Below are 21,265 nucleotides of genomic sequence, written 5' to 3' on the forward strand. Positions count from 1 at the left end.
ATATAAATTACAGAGAATTAAGACAAAATAGGAGCAAAGACCAAGTTGTTTAAAAAAAAAACTCACACAAAGCTCCACCATAACACCGAATTCAAGTCGAAAGAAGATCATCCATATCTCTAAAATAATGAAAATTCTAGATTTGAAAGAATTGAAAAAAAAAAAACACAATCAAAAAGCATAATAGAAACAGTCTCACCAAAACACAAAAATAAATGATGTAAATCAGTAAACAAAGGCTCAAGTCTAGAACAGAGATACAGTGTCTCTCTGCAGACAGAAGGGGCAATCATGACCGTGACCAAGCCACAGTTGTCCGATTTTTTTAGTCTGTTTACCATTGTGCTGTTGCTTTAATCGTCTCTGCTAAAGCTTTTTAAAAGCAACATCGTCTAAATCCATCATAGAAATCTGATCCTGCTCTATATTGAGAGACGTTTGCTCCCCAGCTGTAACAGGGTTACTGCTATCTCGCGATTCATTCACCAGAACCTGCACCAGAACCCTCATCTACCACGGCAGACCCGTGTCTTTCTGTGTCACCTACAGCATTCTCTCTCTCATCAGGCATATCAGTCTATCAGCATTACGTCTGTAATTATTTTGTCAACTATGGTCTTTGGTACCAATTTCTAAGTCATGTGCATCAACAGAAGCAGCCAAAGCAACAATAACATTAACATAACTGATTTTTATCCGGCTCATTTTATCTACCTGGACAAGTGAAAATAAAGTGACCTGTTTCGCCACAAGCAAAACATTTCATGTCGTTTGTTGTGACAAAAATTACATAGTTAAAGTCATCCTGATGAAAATTTAAAGACAAATCCAATTCATCCAAATTGTCTTCATATAGACATAATGCCTAAAAGACACAACATGCTTCATTAACTGGAACTTGCACCCAATTGGAATCATCTGGATCGGAGAAACACGTTTGCCTTATCGAGAAAGCATTCCAGTCAAAACCTCATTGAAGATAAAAGGTGGCACATTAGACAAAGTTACTCTTTTCGATGGAGTAGAGAGAGGGAAGCATTGGGGTGAAATTTCCATTGATCACTACACCTCTGTCTTTAGAAACACTACAATAGCATTGTTCATACGGGATGCAGACAGTATGTTTTCAGTATGAATCATTTGACAATAAACACAAAAGGAAAGAAAAGGATTAAAATAAAGTATACCACTCGTACCTGCACATGCCAAACGCTTGCACTCAACTGTCCCCTACTCACTCAACACATGCGCACAGAGAGAGACAGAAAGAGAGAGAGAGAGAGAGAGAGAGAAAGTCTTCTGTTTTATGCTGCAGGGATCTGTCCAGTAGCACAGAGCAGTTGGAAACGCTGCAGCAGACCACAGACTTCTCGCCACAACACCACACAACACACACTCACACACGCATGCACACACATACAACTAGAGGATGAGAGAGGCAGAGGTGTAACCAGGAGAAGCACCGTCAAGACAAAGGAAAGCCACTCTTTTGTCTCCATGGACACTCAACTTCCTCCAAGCAGTTCTTAGTCCGTGTAGCGCAGTAGTGGGATCTTGCCATCCACTTAATAATTCATCAGGTCGGTCTCTGAGCTTTGAGCCTGCAGCGCTCACCAACTTTACCTTCTCTAACTTTTGCACAGCAGCAGACGGCTGTTTCAGCAATTCTCCTTTTATATTTGAAACTGTTGGCACAGAGGCAGAGGAAAACAGGTTTAAGGGCTTTGTGTGCATCTTATGTGTGTTTGTGAGTGTGTGTATGAGGAGAGTGGGTGAAAGGTGTGTGTGTGTTGTCTGGACTGAGGGCATCCTGCTCATCTCATTCTTGGACTTGGGACCCATTGTTAAAACCGCAGCTCTTGTGGGACTGAACGAGCAAGAGGCTGTGTGAGAAGCACTCTGGAGGCCACGGAGAGGCTCGTATGGAACGTACATCGCGTCTTTGAGTACCGCTGGTGAAAGCAGTGTTTAGGCTGTTGAAGGGGCAGACTGTGCACCCTTGGATTCTCAGTCATCATGGCTGGCTGTTCCAGCCGCTGCAGACAGGGTGTGCTAAAGCTCATTCAGTCCCTTCAGAGGCTTGTCTCGGGAACTCTCAGCAAAGGTAAGACACCTGCATTAATATCAAATTCAAAGAAAAAAAGGAGACAAGACTGTTTAAAATAGTAAAGTACAGTTAAAGTGGGACAAATTATGAAGTTTTTTTCATTTTTATTATTATTATTATTATTGTTTTTTTATTTGTAAGAATTTTTTATGAATTCTATATTTAATAACATTTTAACTTTTAATATTCACAATAAAATAGTTTTAATGTTATATTCAATATAAAGGTTTTTTATATTATATTTATTATAAAGTTTTTTTAAAATATTGCTTTAAGTAATGTTTTCATTTTTGCATGATATTTAATATAAAGATTTTATCTTAAGATCATTTTCAATATCATGTTTAAAATATTATATTTATTGTAAAGTATATGTTATTAATGGCAATACTTTTTTATTTGTAATATTATATTAACTATGAAAATAATAAAAAATATATTTTATACAATGATTTTATATATGTTATAAATTATTTGTGTTTAATATTTATTTATTATATATGTATTATATGTAATATATTTATAAATTTAATATTTAAAGGATTAGTTCACCCCAAAAATGAAAATTCTGTCATTACTTACCCTCATATTGTTCCAAACCTGTAAGACCTTTGTTCATCTTCAGAACACAAATTAAGATATTTTTGATGAAATCCGAGAGGTTTCCCTACATGTTTGGATTGACAAGACGAGTAATTAATGACATAATTTTTGTTATAGTATTTAGTTAATATAAAGATTTCATGTTAATTAATGTTATGTTAATAAGTCTCTTGACTGACTTGGACTCGGACATGTTTTGTAATTGTGAGGGAATTTTCTGACAACTAAGTTGAATCATATTGTATCATTTATTATTTTATTCCATTTTATTTTATCAATATAAAGTTATCCATATAAAGTTTTTATATATTTAATATAAGGTATTTTATATAAATTTTATATTCATAAGTGTTTTTTTTATATTCTATTAACTATAAAAGCATTTTTATATATTTATATTTAATACATGTATTCTATAATATATTTAATTTAAAGTTTGTTTTAATAATATTTTTATTTGTATATTTGTTTTTATTCACAACAGTTGATTTTAATATTTTAAGTTTATATTTAATGCAAAGTATTTGTTTTTAATTTTTCTTCATTTTTCCTTTGTATAGTGTAGAGGAGAAATGTAGCTATTTAAAATGGTATAGGGACATGAGCCATTTGGCATCATATTTTAAAACAACGCCAATCACAAAACATTTGATAGTGTCCCAGTTTACCTGTTTTCACATTGATTGTTTTTACTTATTTGTCTGTTGTTTCTATTTTGATATTTCAACCTTTGTATCATATTAGTGCCAAATAGTAAGTCAATATTAGGATGGAGTTCCAATGGTTCACTCTTTCACGCTTCACCTGGAATCTTTCATCAGCACACATTTATACTTCCATGCAACTCCTATAGAAAATCCTTTTTATCATTCTGTTTTCTTTTTTCTTTGTTTCTCGAGTACCATCGCACTGTGTCAGCAGAAAAATCACTGCATGGTTTATCTCAATGCCGACGGGGCCCGTGGAGATTCTGGCACCAAGCAGTGGCTGTTTATTTGCTGTCATTGAGTGCGGAGAGCCGGAACCTCACCGCGCACTGCATGATGAACCCCAGTTATCTCACGACTACTTCATTATATCTTCCTCACAGATAGATAGTCTTTCTATACACAGGGGAGTAGGAAGTTAATTCAAAGAGGATATTGAGGATTTGAAGCCACAGCATATAATCTAAACAAGTTCCTTGACCACTATAGAAGCATAGTAAGAAAATCAGACCAGAGAGCACTAAAGCTGTGAAAGGAAGCTGTGACTCAAATATTTTGTATTTGTGTGCTCTGAGCTTATCTTAGTGTTATCTTATGCTGTGTGAATAAAAATAAATAAATACTATTCTTCATTGATTAAATTAGAATAGTTTTGAAACTAAAACACAATGAAAGAATCTTTAATGGATTAAAATAGAATACTTAGCAAGATACAGCAAAGTAAAATTGGATATAAATATAATAAATAGATTTTTTTTTTTCAGAATATAATACAATAGAACAGAAACTTCAACAGAACAATGTAATTACATTTTAGCTCAATAGAATAGCTTTTCTATAGAACAGAATATAATCAGTATATCAGGCTGTTCTATTCTTCTCTATACAGAAGAACGAAATGGAATCTTCAATAGAATAGAATCTTTATCAGAACAGAGCTTAAAATAGATGTACAGAATCAAATATTTAGCAGCACAAAATATTGATAGGATTTTAAATAGAACAGTACAAAATTATTTTATTCCAAAGAATAAAAAAAGAAAAAAAACAAGTCAGAATTGTGCAATAAATATTCGAATTATTTCTTTTTTCTTGAAAAATGATGAGAATCAGGGAAATGTAAAATCTTAAATCTGAGATTTTGGTCAGAATTGGTCAGAATTGCGACACATAAATCTATTTTATGACTTTTTTTTCTCATAATTCTGAGTTTATATCTCACAATTCTTAACACTGCAGGAATATTGCAGTAAGAAATACTGTTGCCCATGAACAACCAATCAGAAGCTTTTTTGTTACCAATAGCAACCTTCAGTGCACGTGAAAAGGCCAGTCAAACACATGGCAGGGTGTAAGTGTTTTTTTTAAGTGCAGGGTGTGTGTGTGTGTATGTGTGTGTGTGTGTGTGTGTGTGTGTGTATGTGTGACTATGAGTGACAATGCGTGACAACATGCCTACTCGTGTTACTGCAGTTTTATGTTTTAATAGAATGAGCATCTGGGGGAAAGAGAAAGAGCATTTGACATTTTAAAAGAGTACAAGGTCGATCAATCCTTCCAACTTCCCTTGACATGCTGCAAATTTTCCCTGTTCTCTGTAGAAGAAATGTAGCACACATGAGAGAGTACAGTAAATCCTTACAACAGCTGACGTGAACCCTTGTGATTGGAGGAATCAATACTGATGCAGATGCACTTGGAGTTTTGTACCAGGTTGAGTGTTTATATGCCAAAGAGCATTAGAAAAATAGGAATGACATACCTATACTTACAATATACCATGCAATCTGTTTTAATTCCTAAAATTAAAAATGTAAAATTCTGTCAACATTAACTGAACTTCATGTTCCAAAATTGTCTTCCTCTTTTTTCTTTTTTCTTTTTTCGCATTAAAGGCCATAGAATCAGTGCAGATGATTTTGGTTGTCACTTCACCTTTTCTCTTCTTCGGCTCAGCACATAGTTCGGTAATTTGAACTTCTCTGCATGTCCAAACACCATGACCAGAGGCGCCTAATAAGCATTGCTTATAATAAGTGGACATGGCAACCCAATGTCTTCCAAACATAAACATTATGGAGCCAAAAGAGTCACAATAAAGATAAATGCACACACTACATTCACATATGCACACATAGGATTCATACATGCACACACATAATTCATAAATACACACACAGGATAAACAAATGCGCACAAAATTCACAAATGCACGCACAAAATTTTAAAAGCACAGAGGATACAAAATTCAGAAATGCACACACAATTCAGAAATGCAAACAACATTTACAAATGCACCCAAGATTCACAAATGCACAGGACAAGATTCAGAAATGTATTTCTGATGCACACACACATATATCTTGATTTACAAACTGCTTGCAGTCTGTGAACTTCACTGCTCTTGTGTGTGAATTTTGAGACTCCCCTGACTTGGCTTGACATACAACTGCCTTTTCAAACAGGGAATGAATATCTCCCTTGTTTTAGCCAATCACAAGAATGCACCCCACGTGGGGGGTTGTTTACTTATAAGCCAATCAGCGAACGAATCATTTTCCTCAGCGAACAACTCACTTACCTCACGCAGCGAACGACTCACTTTCCTCAGCAAACGACTCACTTACCTCACGCAGCCGGACACCCACTTTGCGCAGCAGGAGACTCACTTTCCTCTCACAGCGGACCACTGACTCTGTCTTCATGTAGGGACCGAATATTATAATTAAAGTGACTTCTATATTGCATCTAAAAGAATATTTAGATAAATTTAAATATTCAAAAAGTTGTACATTTTTTTTTATTTTTTTTTTTTACTTTCATTAAAATATTTCAATAAAATGAAATAATTGCCTATTGAAAATTTATGAATCCATGGTTAACTTTTTTTCTGCAGTCACTGGGCTATATGTATTGAGACATTTTTTAATTAATATTTTGTAAAAAATAATAAAAAATAAACCTGAATTGTAATCTAAACATCTGTATTTTCATACAATTTCATAAATAAGTAGGCTATAATATGCCACACCACATGCATATCGTGCTGTGTGAACGCGTTCATGTGATTGGCATATAAGTAAACAATCCCCCACGTGGAGTGCGTTCTTGTGATTGGCTAAAATAAGGGAGATATCTGATTGGTTGCAGATCATTCCCTGTTTTAAAAAAAAAAGTAATTGTGTCTCGAGCCAAGTCAGGGGAGTCTCAAAATTCACACACAAATGCAGTGAAGTTCACAGACCGCAAGCGGTTTGTAAATCAAGATATGTGTGTGCATCAGAAATAAATTTCTGTATCTTGGGTGCATTTGTAAATGTTATTTGCATTTCTGAATTGTGTGTGCATTTCTGAATTTCGTGTGCATTTGTGAATTTTGTATGCATTTGTGAATCTTCTGTGCTTTTTAAATTTTGTATGTGCATTTGTAAATTTTGTGTGCATTTGTATATCCTGTGTGTGTATTTATGAATCATGTGTGTGCATATGTGAATGTAGTGTGTGCATTTATCTTTACCTATTGAGACTCTTTTTGCTCCATAGTAATATGTCTACAGCTAATATCTGTGTATCTGTAAGCTACTGAAAGCACACATGAAAACATGGAACACGCTAGTCATGTATGTGTAGAACAATGTATCATGTGACAGACATGGTTTAGTTCACACATTACAAGTTTGAGTTCAATTATAGAATGGGGTTGCACTGTGTACTGTATTGTGCTGCTGTGTGGGCACGGCCAGAGACAAAATTCCACTGCGTCTTCACCTTTAATCGATTTTGATGAATTATATCACATCTGAAGGCTGATGCTGTGTTCACAGTCCAATTGCCCTGAGGACTCTAAACAGAACATTTTCAGAACAGACCAAGATGTACACACACACACACTCACACACACTTAGTAAAAAACAAAGAGATTTGGGAGAATGACTCAGTTATTCAGTGTCTCATTACAGTAAAGGGATAGTTCCAGTGTTGTAGTCGAGACCAGCTCATTCGAGTCCGAGTCCAGATCGAGTCCAGAGAGGGTCGAGTCCGAGTCAAGACCGAGTTCAGAAAGGGTCGAGTCCGAGTCAAGACCGAGTTCAGAAAGGGTCGAGTCCGAGTCAAGACCGAGACCAGAGAGATTGGGTCTGAGACAAGACCTAAAGAAATCTTCAAGAGTATGTCAAATGTTTGGTGGAAACAATAAAGGTTAAAAGGGCCACATAGTATGTGGTGTAAATGTAATTTTATTAGTATTATGAAGTGTTACTTGTCAATATTAAGTGCTCATTTTCACATAACATCGTTGTACCACTATACACATCCATATAACCTTTCTAGTACACATAATATTACTGTACGACTCTATATTGTAATTCTACATAACACTTCTAGTACAAGTAACATTACTGTACCACTATACCTGTAAATGTTCAACTGTAACAGCTTTTACATAACTTTTAACCCTGAAGCTTAACTAATGACTGCTAATATCCTTACAATGTCTTGGATTATGTGCACTTTAGATGTTGTGAAGATTACAGATGGGCATAATTACTTTTCAAAAAAATAAGTGAGGAGACCATCCAGCTACCCAACCACGCACGATGTGGTCTCATGATCAATCCACCCCAACTAAAAACTCTCTCTACTGGCGCAGAGGAAGCGGGGACTGACAACAGTTACCATTTCATCACTTTCTGTAACAGCAACGGATAATCTAATGCTAATTTCCCTGGATGGTGCGTTTTAATGCAGGGTAAAATACACACTAGTCGAAGTTTTTTTAGTTACGGAGGCAGGAGGGTAACTTAAGGCCGGTGACACACTGGCTGCGTGGCGTCTCTGCTGCGTGCTAGAAGCGTGGTGGCTGCTTCGCGTTTTCTGTGTCTTTACACACCAGAAGCGTGCCTGCACGCGGCGCTTGGCGCGCTGCTGCGGCTGTAGGTGACATAGAGGGAGGCCGCCAAAAAACCAGGCTCTTTATTTTTTTTATTACAATATCAAATTTATTTTTTTATTTTTTTTACACACCTACTGATAAGACACCGTCAACAGTATTGACGGCAAAATAGAGTATGTTTGACAGGTGCAATATTTGAAAATCGATCATTATTAATTTATTTTTAAAATTACATTTATATCTGAATTTATGTCAACCTATAGACTTTCAAATATCAAAATGTCATGAATTAATATGTATTTGTGTACAAAATGACATATAAACATATTTTCCTAGTATATTTTGCCTGGAAACGCTTCCAACATGCACGCGTGTCGCGTGAAAAATAGGCGTCGGTTCTATTTCTAGCATGCACGGGTTTTCCGCGCGTCTCACGCAGGCAGTCTGCAAGATCTAACCTGTTAACATGGGAGCCGAATTAAAAACAGACACGCCACGCAGTTGAGGCGCTTGCGCCACGCATCCAGTGTGTTGCTGGCCTAACGTCTCACGTCAAAAGAAAATCACCAGTCATTGGATGTGTCAATCATACATCAATTTAAATAAACATTAACATACAGTAATAATCATGAAATATTTGGATTGGGACTCGAGTGGACTCGGGCATAAGTCCGATTCCTAATATGTTCGAGTCCGAGTCAATACCGAGTCAAAATGCACACGAGTCCATGACAAGACCGAGACCATTAAAATACGGTCTCGAGACCGAGTCCAAGACCGAGTCCGAGTCTCGAGTACTCAACACTGGATAGTTCACCCCCCAAAAAAGAACATTTCTGGCATTATTGACTCTCATGTTGTTTCTAACTTGTAAGGCTTTCATTCTTCTGTGAAACACAAAAAGGTGAATTTTTGATGGATATCTTGCAAAGCTCTTTTCATCATAATGAAAATGAAATGGGGGTTGGATTTGTCATGCTCCAAAATGAAAACAAAGCACCATAAATGTGTCATGATAAGATATCCCAAGTCTTCTGAAAAGATACAATAATTTTGCTTGAGAAAATAAACAAATAAACTGAAATGAGGACTAAGATTAGTCAGAGTACTTTATTATGCAGTGCTCTAATATGATATATTTTTTATTTACTTATTTCCAGAAAAGTTTTTCCTCCCCCATCTGATTTCAGTCAAACTCTTTAGTTGACAATAGTTTGTTACCATCTGTCTGATGCCAGTGCAATTTAATTCTCCCACACTCTTTCCCTCCTTCGCACATTTTCTCTTTCTATTTTACCTCCTCCTCTGTCATTCGCTGAATTTCAGTCTCTTTTCAGACTCTGGCGTTTTCTCAATGATTCTGTTTCGGTTTAGCTTCAGCAGCTCTGGAGGTGCCAAATGTTTCTCAACATCATCTTATCTAAATGTAACATTAGATGTGGAACATTCACAACATCCCCAGTACATTCAGACCTGTTCACGTCCTCCTCCTCCACCTCGGCCTCCAGTTCCTGCTGAGCTGTTGATAATGTGTGTGTGTGTGTGTGAGGTTCATAATACCTTGCGGCAACAACACAGGCAATTCCAGCAGGACACAACCTCTAATAAATTTCCTTTTATTTAAAGAAGGCTAAAGTAATTAAACATTTATTAAACTTATTAAACGAATGTTAAACACTCTTACATCCCAATGACCTTGGGATGACCTTGGGGAAATATGCCTGAATTTGCATGTGTTTGTACGTGTGTGTGGGAGAATGAATGTTGGAAAAAAACATTGCAGTCTGGAGCAGTTTTGTGTGTGTGTGTGTGTGTGTGTGTGTAATCTGTATTTTTTACTTTCTAGTTTACTTAGTAACACAAAAGGAGATGTGTTGAAGAATGATCAAGCTACCTTTTTCCATTTTGTTTCGTCCTCAAGAGGATATTTTTAGAAATATTTGCATGCAAATTATGTCTCACCATGGAGAACAGAGAGTTTATTTAGCTGGACTCTTCCTATAATGTAGTTTGCTCAGACAATGTTCATTTAATGTTCAATGCACCATGTTTCATCTTAACTGAACAAAACCTGGTTTCTGACCATCTTTCTGACTGCAGGCTTTGCACAAGCAATGTGAGGTTTGCATGCATGTGCAACCATGGTTACCTCGGTTGATGTTAACAGAGGCCCTTTAATTGACTTTTAATGGAAAGATAAGCTGGAACCAGGAGAGATGAGAGCGGAACAACACTGCATGTGTATGAGAGCAGAGTCCACCTGACTGTAGTGTCCCAGAGGTGTGTTTGAGTCTGTGTGAGTTTGAGGAGAGATAGGCAGCCTCACAGACACACACCCAGCCGCAGAGGCATTCAGCACTCTTCAAGGGTCACACATGCACATTGGCACACACTTGGATGCACTTGTTTCAGAAACACCTGGACTGAACTTTCTCTAGAGATAGCAGTCAGCTTTTTCTTAACGTACGTATGACCTCTCTCTCTTTTTTGCCGTCCTTTCTGTCCTTTTTTCTTTTACACAAACACACACACACACACACACACACACACACAAATAGAAACCTTTAGCTATGAACACACGTCTCCTTTTTCCCTTTTTTCATCTCTCTCTCTCTCTTGGGCTAAACATGAAGAACTTGCTGCTGGCTGGTTGGTTTAGATTTATATATACTTACACTGCCTCATTAATAAATAAATAAATGATATTTGTGTGCAAAAACAGCAAAAATATGTTCACCAGCTGGATACCTTTATCATGGTAAGCAGAATTCACAATGCCAATGTTTAAAAGATTATGGTAAACCAATAAGCGTAAAGTTTGCAAGACATGAAAATGTTTGGAGTCAGTAATTATTAGATAATCGAGTGAATATGCATTAAATTGATCAAAAGTGACAATAAAGCAAAAAAAAAAAAAAGTTATTTTAAAATTTCTATTCATCAAGGAATCATGGTTTCAACAAAATATTAAGCAGCACAGCTATTTTCCACCTTGATAAATAAGAATCGTTTCTTGAGCATGATTCCAAAAGATCATGTGATGCTGAAATTTCAGCTTTACCATTACATCGCTAAATTATGTTTTAAAATATATTAAAATATAAAGAAGCCATTTAAATGTAAAAAATATATATAATAATAATATTATATATATATATATATATATATATATATATATATATATATATATATATATATATATATATATATATATATATATATATATATATATATATATATATATATATATATATATATATATATATAATTACTTTATTTAAAAAAATCTAATTTGCAATTTTCATCTATTATTTTTATATGGACATCCTCAAAAGTACAATTTAGCTTTAAGGTACTTTTTTTTTTTTTTTTTTTTTTTTTCAAATTTGTTAAAAATTACAAACAAACATACACCCATTCTTTTAAAGTAAAATAAGTTAATATGAGACTCTCAAGACAATCCACTTAGACTAAAGACTAAGAAACAGCAGTTAAATGCTGCCTGTCCAGATGTCGTGCTGCAGAGGCCAGATGTTAGACTCGGAAGACGGAGACTCTGTCTGGTTGGTGGCAGATTTTCTCTTCCCTGCAGAGTGAACATAAACATCTACTACGATACTCTAACTCATGTTATCCCTTTCCTTCTGCCTCTCTGCCTTTCCCTTGCTCTCTCTCTCTCTCCTTTTAACAGCAGATCGAAGCTGACAGTGCACGTCTCCACCTTTAATTTTTAAATCACTTGTCCTGTTTTACGTAATCTACTTCCTCCTCCAGTTTATTTTTATCCCCAGCGTCCCTATCCATCTATAGCACTCTTCCCCTCCATCTCTTTCCTCCTTTACCCATCTTTCCTCCATTTTCAGGACACTTACCACATTCACTTTATTTTCTCTCTTTCTCTTCTCTTTTTTTTTTCCATCCATCTATCATTTCCTTCTCTCTTGTCATATGCGCGCTGACCCAAAGCTTGAGAGCGGGTCGATGTTGCACAGCTCTTACTGAGGCAATCATTGTCGGCTCGAATTTGCTCGCTGAGGAGTTTACAAGCCTCCGAAACAAACATTACAAATCATTTAGTTATGAGACCAATGCATTATATCAGAATAGCAGAATAAGCACCATTCACACTGACAGCGAATATGTCTCTGCTAGTCACTGTACTCTCACTAGTGGGCTTTCTAGCAATATTTCAGGCAGGACAGGGCCTGTTTAAAGTGGCTCCCCAACTTGCATTTTGTTTGCAATGAGTAGTTTACAATTGATGTTAATAACTTCAAACCAATAGATTATTGTTATCATTATTGCCAGGTTTCACTGAAAATTGTTGGCTTTGTTGCCTCAAATCAATGCCAGTGTAAATGCCCTTACTTGGTACTTTGGATGTGGCATTTTATATGATTTCACTGAAACCGTGATGAAGGACATCTGCTGAAATACTAACAGTATGGGTAAAATAATGAAAATAATAATAATAAAATATACAATAAAAAACTAACAACTGTAACAAAACTGTAGACTATTGAGATCTCTGACACTAAGTCAGGTCGATGATCATGCAGTGAATGTAAAGAAGCTCTTGGGTTACATTGGAAAAGCATGACAGCTTATTGGCAGTATTTACTGGACAGATGCATTTATAGTTTATGTCAATATGTAGCCTACACTTACAGCTGCACAGCATGACTGTCTGACAGCAGAGGCTCCGAAGTAGATTATGTGTAAAATGCTGCCCTCTTCTGGTTAATTTTTAAATTAGCCTTTTAAAAAAAAAAAAGCTTGTCTGGTTTGCCACGTAATCACTCCGTCTGGCATATTTCATAATAGCATAATTGGGTTTTTATTTTTATTTTATTTTTTAAATAAACTTTCCATTCCAAATTCCACCCTCTCACTGGGCGCAGGTGTCCTTGTGGGGACATTATAGGCCTACATCAAACTTGTTTATGCTATATCTGTCATATTCATGGAAGCTACCCAAAGTTCTCTGGTTCACCCAAATTTACTGGTACTGTCCAGTGGAAAGCACCTGAGACTCGTGTACTGAGACATCCAATATTGAAACAATCATTATATTGATCAGTCTATTGATTATTGCTGTAGTCATACATCATACTTTTGAATAAACTAATACAAAATATGAAAGTATCAGTGGCTGGGATAGACGTTCAGTAACATCATCACTTAAAATGGCACAATCTACTGTAATCCTGTTTATGTGAACTGAGCCTGCTCCCAAGCAGGTAACCACCAGAAATGAGTAACCACAAGATGGCAGTATATCCAAAATAAATGCACTTGTGCTAAATCTCACGAGCTGTATTAGGCTACAGTTAAAACACATTTCTTGAAACCGCCACTCATTTTTTTGAGTACAGTACAATATAGCAAACAACAACAACAACAAAAAATTATTCTGCTCCAGTATCCTGTTTTTGGTCTGGAACAGGCCAAAGAACCTCTTCAACATCACAGGATCATGGACTTGGACAGGCAGCAGGGGTAAATTCCTCTCGCATGCCTGATGTTCTTGTGTCATTGTTCATAAACAAGAGAGAGAAAATGCTTAGTCATGTTGTCAGTATAACACTGCACTCTGTTAGTATTACCTGATGTAAACTGTGACAATAGTTTAAATGACAGTTACCATATTGGAATGCAGAAGGCTGCACTTCTTATGCCATATATCCATTTAAAAAGTACTAATATGTACATTACTGTATGTGGGTTATTGATTAAAAAAGAATGGATATGATTCATGAGATATACCTTTAAGCTATTTCAGAGAACTATATAATACATTTTAAGCAACATGACAAAAGCAAATAGGAAATCATAGACAAATGTGCATAATCAGTTGCATGAATAAGCAATCACAACTTGATCACAAGATCAAAACTTTTTAGGATGTGCACAAGGGACTAAATAAAGTGGAGGTTGAAAAGGTAGTTTTGAGAATTTAATTTCTGATTCGAGAAATGCACCAAAGCCACTGAGAGAAACTGTAAGCTGACTCTGGCCCTTTATCCATCGAAGGTTCTGATTGGTGTGTGATCAGTTTTGACTCCTAGTGTTTCCACTTGGGTAATTGGGTGGTGCTTTTTAAAAAATGGCGTTATGGTTTTCAAACTTTAGTTCGAAAGCCTGGTTATAGTGTTTTAGCAATTGAGAAAAACTGTAATAGTTGCTGATATGAACAGCTCATTCCTCTCACACGTGCAGAACACACGTGTTAGTTTGCCGTCAGCTGTAGTTTGTGTGGTGTGTTCCAGAGTAGCTTTTTGGTCTGAAGCTGCCAACGCGAGGTGACAACACCGTCACTTTTGTTACAACTAGTTCTTTGAAGTCGGCTTGGTGTGTCCCAGCCTTAAGTCACCACAGGCCAGATCTTCCGTGGTAGTCTAGCAATTCTACACAAGATTCTTTTCCACTCTTCTTTTGCTGTTCTTTTGAGCTTTCCAACTAATTATGGGGACCACAGGGTATCTCAAATTACTGAAGGTTGAACTCTGTCTTGACTCTGTCCTTCCATGCACAAGAACATGGTCAGCTCTGATTTAATCTGAAATTACTGTTTTTGGTCTTGCTCTTACCCATCCTCCTCTTCCTCCACCTCATATACACTGTCTTCTGGACCTCTGAGACTGATGAATGCACCCACGCCATCTGTGCACATTGAACTGGCTTATATTTTGTACCTTCACATAGATATACCATGAAATCTGATAATGTGTGTTTATGAATTACACGGACTGGGAGCACGGCGTGATAAAAATAATGACATAGCTGGTCTCATGGTTCCTTCGCATGCCATCAGATTACGAGCTTGACAAATTCAAGTGGTCGACTTCATATTGCTTTCATATGCATTTTTTAACTACCTCATTTCTATTTTTATTCCTATTGACGATCATTCTGCTAGCACGTGAAGGCAGCATCAGTGGAAACAGGCATAGACATTATCCTTAAAAAAGTGCCAAGAAGCTCTTCCGGAAAACAACAAATGAGGGGAGCTGACATTCAGGTGCTGAACTCCGGCGCTGAACTGACCCTCATTTTGATGCATTCTGGCATAAAATGATTAGCACAAACATATAGGACTTTTTAATGTTTTTTTTTTTTTTTTACAAAAATGTTTGTTGATGCATCCCATCACATGACACTTTTAATACCTCTTTGGTGCTGCTATTGTATCTCCAGCAGCTACAGCAAGAAAACAGTAATGGCGGACTGCTGTTTCTCACTCAGGGCTGGGTCTATGCTAATACGGCAGAGATCATCACAAATGGGTTGGACTTTTCCCTAGTATGAAGTTAATATATGGAGAAATTTGGAACCGCTTGTTTGGAATGACTGTTTATGATTTATTGGGATTAATAAAAAATGAGTGGGTGGATTTTTACTATTTTACCACAAAACTGTGCTCAAACACATTTTCAAAGGGATTTTTGCATAATAGGCCACATGTAATGCCTCTGTAAGCATTCCGAATGTGGCTGGCAAAATAAGATATGACAAGGAAAATATATCTGAAGCCAACAGCCTCAACAAATTGCCTACAAGGCAAAAATGTGTAACAGCTATTCATAAAGAAAATGACTTAAAGTAAGAAACCTGAAAAACTCTCCACAATGGGATATTCAGGTCCGTAAGTAGATTTTTCCATAGCATAAACAGCATGTCATGTATTTGTAGCATTTGTAATCGCATCACACTTGCAAATCATACTGCAGTCCTTACGTGGTCACGAGGGACTGTGTTTATACAGTCAACAGCAGGCCTGAAGCAGAAGCTGACTGTGAACTGTGGGTATATGAGGGGGCACAGGCTGATGATCTACCCCAGGCAGTAACTCACATACTGTGAGCTGCAGCTGCCGCTGTCGAGCGACTGATACATTAGCTTTGTAAAATATATAATGAGCTAAATAACCTCAGTTTAACAACATCAAGCTGGTACAGTGCTTTAACTCTTTTCTTTCTTGTTAGTGTTACAGTGTGGAGTATAGCACATAGATACCCAGAGGAAAATTTGCCTGCAACTAAGAGGTTGCTCTTTCACAGCTTAGGAGACTTAATCGAGTACTCAGTAATGTTTCATTTAAGTATCGATTCTGGCTCAGATGTTTTATCTAATCCTTAGGAGAAATACAAATTGAAATAAATGATACAATTACCATACAGAAAGAGTTTAGTGCTATAAAAGTAATGTGAATAGTATTGGATTTCTGGAAAAAAAAAAAATTACTATATATATATATTATAATTGTTATTATTATTATTTATTTATTTTTTAAAGAAAGTTCATAATGAGATTTGCAGTGTCACAACAGACACTTTTGTGAGAACGACTCACAAAAACACAAACATTCGCATGACATCAATGTGACAGAATTCTTTTTATGTATTCTAAACTCTTTTCAACTGCGAAGAACTGGCAAACCAATAAAATGTGCACTTTTTGTCACAAACTGCTCCTGTTACAGAAAAAACTATGCAGCAGTAAATAGCAGAGGAAGAATCCGGAACTGGCTCTAGTCTCTGGTGTTATTTGATAAACACAGTAACAAATAGAAAAATCTGATCGGCTGTTTGAAAACATACGGTTTCACTTTATTCTCAGCGACAAGCAGGTGACAAATTCTGTGTGAAAATTGGACAGAATTTTCACACCAAACATTAGTCTTGCTGTGAACAGGCCTTGATACTGATCTTATTACCCTTTAAAAAAAGGGGTACAAAAATGTGTAGCATGCCAGGTGGAAATTGGGAAGTTTGGGTTGAAGATTAAGAAAGTAAAGAAGAAGAAGAATGTGATTGGCAGATGAAAGGACATGGAATGATGTGCAAGCACATTTCTGAGATGTGTTTCAGTGATCAGCTCTTGACAGAACAAGGCTTTACTCAAAATCAGCAGCTCAATCTTTCTTTCCCATCAGTATTTCCCACTATTTCCTTTTTCTTTTGCTTCACGTTCATCCACTTCTATCTGTCTGTCACACATTTCCTCCGCACGCAGAGAGGAATGACAGAAGAGAAGAGAGATTTGTGAAAATCAAGGATACAAGCCTCGTCCTCACAATTCCTTGCCGTCCTCACATCATCCCTGTTCTTTCTATCCTCTTCTAAGCCTTTTTTTCTGTTTTTCACTCCCCCTCTTGAACACATGCTTCAGCTCTGCTTTGTGTTTATCCAGAGTTGTTTCCAGCCCAAGGATTTTATGCTTTTAAAGCTCTCTTTTTAATAGCCCAAACACTTGTATTTTAATAGCAGGGGGTAATTGAATCTCTAGTCTTTTCCCTCTGTGTGTGAATGAGTCAATATGGAGTGCTGCGCTAAAAGATATCAATGTTTAAGTGGCCCAGATAGATAAGAGTCCAGCATGTTCTAGAAAGCGAGCGAAAGCTCTTTGGTTAAAGTGATTATCTTAATCCTCACACTGCGACACTCTGACCACTGATAGAGCCCATAAACCCGTGTATTTGAGCGAGAAAACCAATCGTTCAGTCAAATTTATATCTTAAAAATATTTAACACTTCAACATGAACATATGTAGAGATAAATATGAATCAATGCAATAATTAATAACATACATTTAAATCAACAACTTTCACCATTCAAAAGTTCATGGTCTGTGAGACTTTTGTGTGTGTGTGTGTGTTTATATTTTTATTAATACTAATTAATTCTAATAAATTATTTTATTCAACAAGGGCACAATAAGTAAATCAAAATGCTGTTCTTTTAAACCTTCTATTTGTCATTTATTTTTGCAAAAGTATTAAGCAGTACAACTGTTTTCAAGATTGATAATAAAACGAAATGTTTCTTGAGCACCAAATCATCATATTATACAGAATTTACACTGCAAAGGTGGCGCAGAAGCTCCTCTGAAAGTGGCTTTACACAGACTGTTTATGCTGCTTAGAGGTGGCATAAACTCATTTACACAGCAAATGAACCTTTATAAAGTACTTTAATACTAGTGATGAAGGTGGGTCAGGGCAGCAATAATTTAGCCTGGCTTTTTACACACACTTCTGAGCATATGTAGTGCAGCCTTAACCCAAAAATTATTTACTCACTCTTAAGCCATCCTAGGTGTATATGGCATTCTTCTTTCAGATGAATACAATCAGAGTTACATTAAATAATGTTCAGGCTAATCCATGCATTATAATGGGTTTGATGGGAGTCCAAAAAATTGCATCCATCCATTATAAAAGAAGTCCACACTGCTCCGAAGGGTTAATAAATGCCTTCTGAAGTGAAGCGATGCGTTTCTGTAAGAAAATATCCATATTTAAAATATCCAAACTTTATGAAACTTAATCTCTAGCTTCCGCTAACTGTTGTATGTTCATGAGGGTGTAGGTGTAACCCTCATGAACAGTAGGTGTAAGCTCCACTGAGAATATGATAGTCTCCCAAGAAAAAAGATTTGTTTAGCAAAATAATTCCTTTGTCCTCTTGGCTTATATTGAAAGACATTTTTCTTTACAAATCCTCGTTTTGTATTTCTAATTTGTGGCCGGGGTTTTGTTTTGCTTTCCATTTGCGCTTTAATCAAATGCAGAGAGTGTTCAAATAGGTATAATTTATTTTTTAAACCACTTAATTCTTAATTTCTCAACATTTAGAATAATATTTGTAAATACATTATTTTGTTTAAACTGCATGGAAGACCACCAACACGAGCCACAGGGCAAGCTAGCAAATTGAGGTAAGACAGGTTAAATAAGGAATAATTGATGACAGGCCAATGGTGTAGCAATTCAGCCCTGGGCCTATATTCAAAAAAATTGTAAGCAACTTTGTGCTTTTATACTACAAAGTCTCAGTCTTTAAACATCAAACAATAAACATGTTTTTACGCTTTTTAATGTGTGAAATATTTTTCCTCAGTTCAAGCTGCATGAATTAATGATATTTTCCTCTTCAGTGAAATAAACATGAATATTTGAATCCATGTTGAAAAACAACAACAACAACAAAAAAAACAATTTAATACAAAATAATGTCCCATAAATCGATTAATCAGAGTTTTTTTTTAAAAGTCAAAAGAATGACAGATGCCACAGTTTTTTTTTTTTTTTTTTGGAGGAGTAGGCCTATAGGTGAAATTTTCACATTAACTCCACACAATATTACATGATTTTACTATGGTAATTTATACTTTATTCTTAAAGGTTAATCTTATTTTTATTTTGTTTTTTATTTTATGCTGCCATATAGGCTACTGAATGCAAACACAATTTTGTTTGCATTCTTACTTAACTAGTCTAACCTCAATTCGCAAGCTTGCCCCGTGGCTCGTGTTGGTGGTCTGCCATGCAGTTCAAAAAGCAAACAAACAAACAAAATTTATAAACTGATGTTTTCTGAGTAAATGTTGCAAAACTCACCATCTCTTCATTGGACATTCGCTCATTTCAATTAAAAGTTCCCCCAGCTCGGTAGGCCCCCAAACTTCCCGTGCATATATGCACCTGCATATGAATTTGGGGTGGGGCAAAATGTTTGATCAACCAATAGTAGATAATGTTTAGGAAACCTGTTTGGAAATCATGTCTTATTTTTATCTTCATTGATGCTAATGCCACAGAATGACACTTCACTTTTAAAATCTCTGACTGAAGAAGATCTTCTTTTTATACCTGCTATAGACCAAGTCTGATATTGTTTTCACGAGTCTGCTCTTACACCACTGGATAGACCTATTAACTACGCAGTTTTATCACTCCCTCATTCTCGACTAAATGAACCACTCACCATCCCTCTCCCTGTCCCTCCCTCTCTTTCCATGTCCCTCTCATCCCCCAATAAAAGCTCAGGAAATGATGAGAAGCCTTCAGAATCCACATGATAGACAGGCAGAACGCAAAGGAAAGAGAGAGAGAAAGAGCAAGAGCTAAGTAACCAGCAAACCTGAGAGTAAAAGAGAGTTGAAACATCAAGAGATAAAGACAGGGACCAGTGCTTCTTTCAAGCCAAGATCTAAAGTGAGGAAAGTGTAAAAGTGAAGAACTCTATTGAAGATGGGTGTAGTGTTCGGGACCTTCTCTATGCACACCAAACAGGTCACCTTCAGAACAGGTAGGATCCAATGTACATATTATCCAGCTTTTAATACTTTCATTAATATGTTTTTTGTAAAATTAGGCTATTTTTTTGTGAGAATGAAGGAGTGAAGGATGGGTAGATGAGAAGATCAAGATAATATATTACTTTTTTTTTTTTATTCACGCATCACTCTTGTTCTACTTAATGTGTAAATTGAATGTCTCTAGGTGTGTGTTTAACCTAGAATATTTGGACAGCAAAATTGCAACAGAATGCCACTTGAAGTTGGCTAAAAACTTCTATTGGGGTTGTATTACAAATATGTATATCTCAAAGCGCTAACAAATAGTAATTTTAATTAGCCTGTAATTTAGTTTCGATGAAGTCAATGTTTAGTATGTGCATGTGTGAAGGAAGAAGTGAATGTGTTGGCTAGCATGGGCTCCATAAAAGGCATAATGGGTTATGAAAGTATTACATGCCCATTTATTCCAAAATTATTACCTCCTGTAACGCTCAGAGTTAGAGCTGAGAGCACGGAGGAGGCAATTTGAAGGATTTGAAAAGTGGAACGATCAGGCTGCAAGTATGTGATAAGAAAATGCATAAATAGAGGAAAAAGAGAAGGCGGTTTGTTAGTGATTATTTATGCCTTGAAGGTTAATTAACGTGTTCTCCATGCAAATTTACCATTTCTGATTCTCCACAGCTTTTATGTGCTACAGAATATGCTAAAACAATACTGCAACAAATCAACACAACATCAACACCACCGCACTCACATGTGGTGGCATGTGTTCTTACTCGCTCATAAGAGCAAAAGAGGGAGCCATATTTCATGTGCACACATATATACACACGGGAGACCTGAAGAAAGATTATGGAGCCAAGAGGATT

General features: G+C 36.2%; 1 protein-coding gene across 2 annotated transcripts in view; it reads left to right on the plus strand.

Moving 5' to 3' along the window:
• Positions 1-1,336: 1,336 nt before the first annotated feature.
• LOC128021229 (Kv channel-interacting protein 1) overlaps positions 1,337-21,265 on the plus strand; it is a 35,478-nt gene continuing 15,549 nt past the window's right edge. The window contains exon 1 of one of the 2 annotated variants that reach the window (XM_052608284.1): positions 1,337-2,104. In XM_052608284.1, the coding sequence (XP_052464244.1) occupies positions 2,017-2,104 (88 nt within the window). In that variant the 5' untranslated portion in view covers positions 1,337-2,016. Of the gene's footprint in view, positions 2,105-20,164; positions 20,402-21,265 lie in introns of those variants that run through there. The other variant, XM_052608286.1, reaches the window with a different exon arrangement.

Source organism: Carassius gibelio, chromosome A10, assembly GCF_023724105.1.
Source record: "Carassius gibelio isolate Cgi1373 ecotype wild population from Czech Republic chromosome A10, carGib1.2-hapl.c, whole genome shotgun sequence".
NCBI lineage: Eukaryota > Metazoa > Chordata > Actinopteri > Cypriniformes > Cyprinidae > Carassius > Carassius gibelio.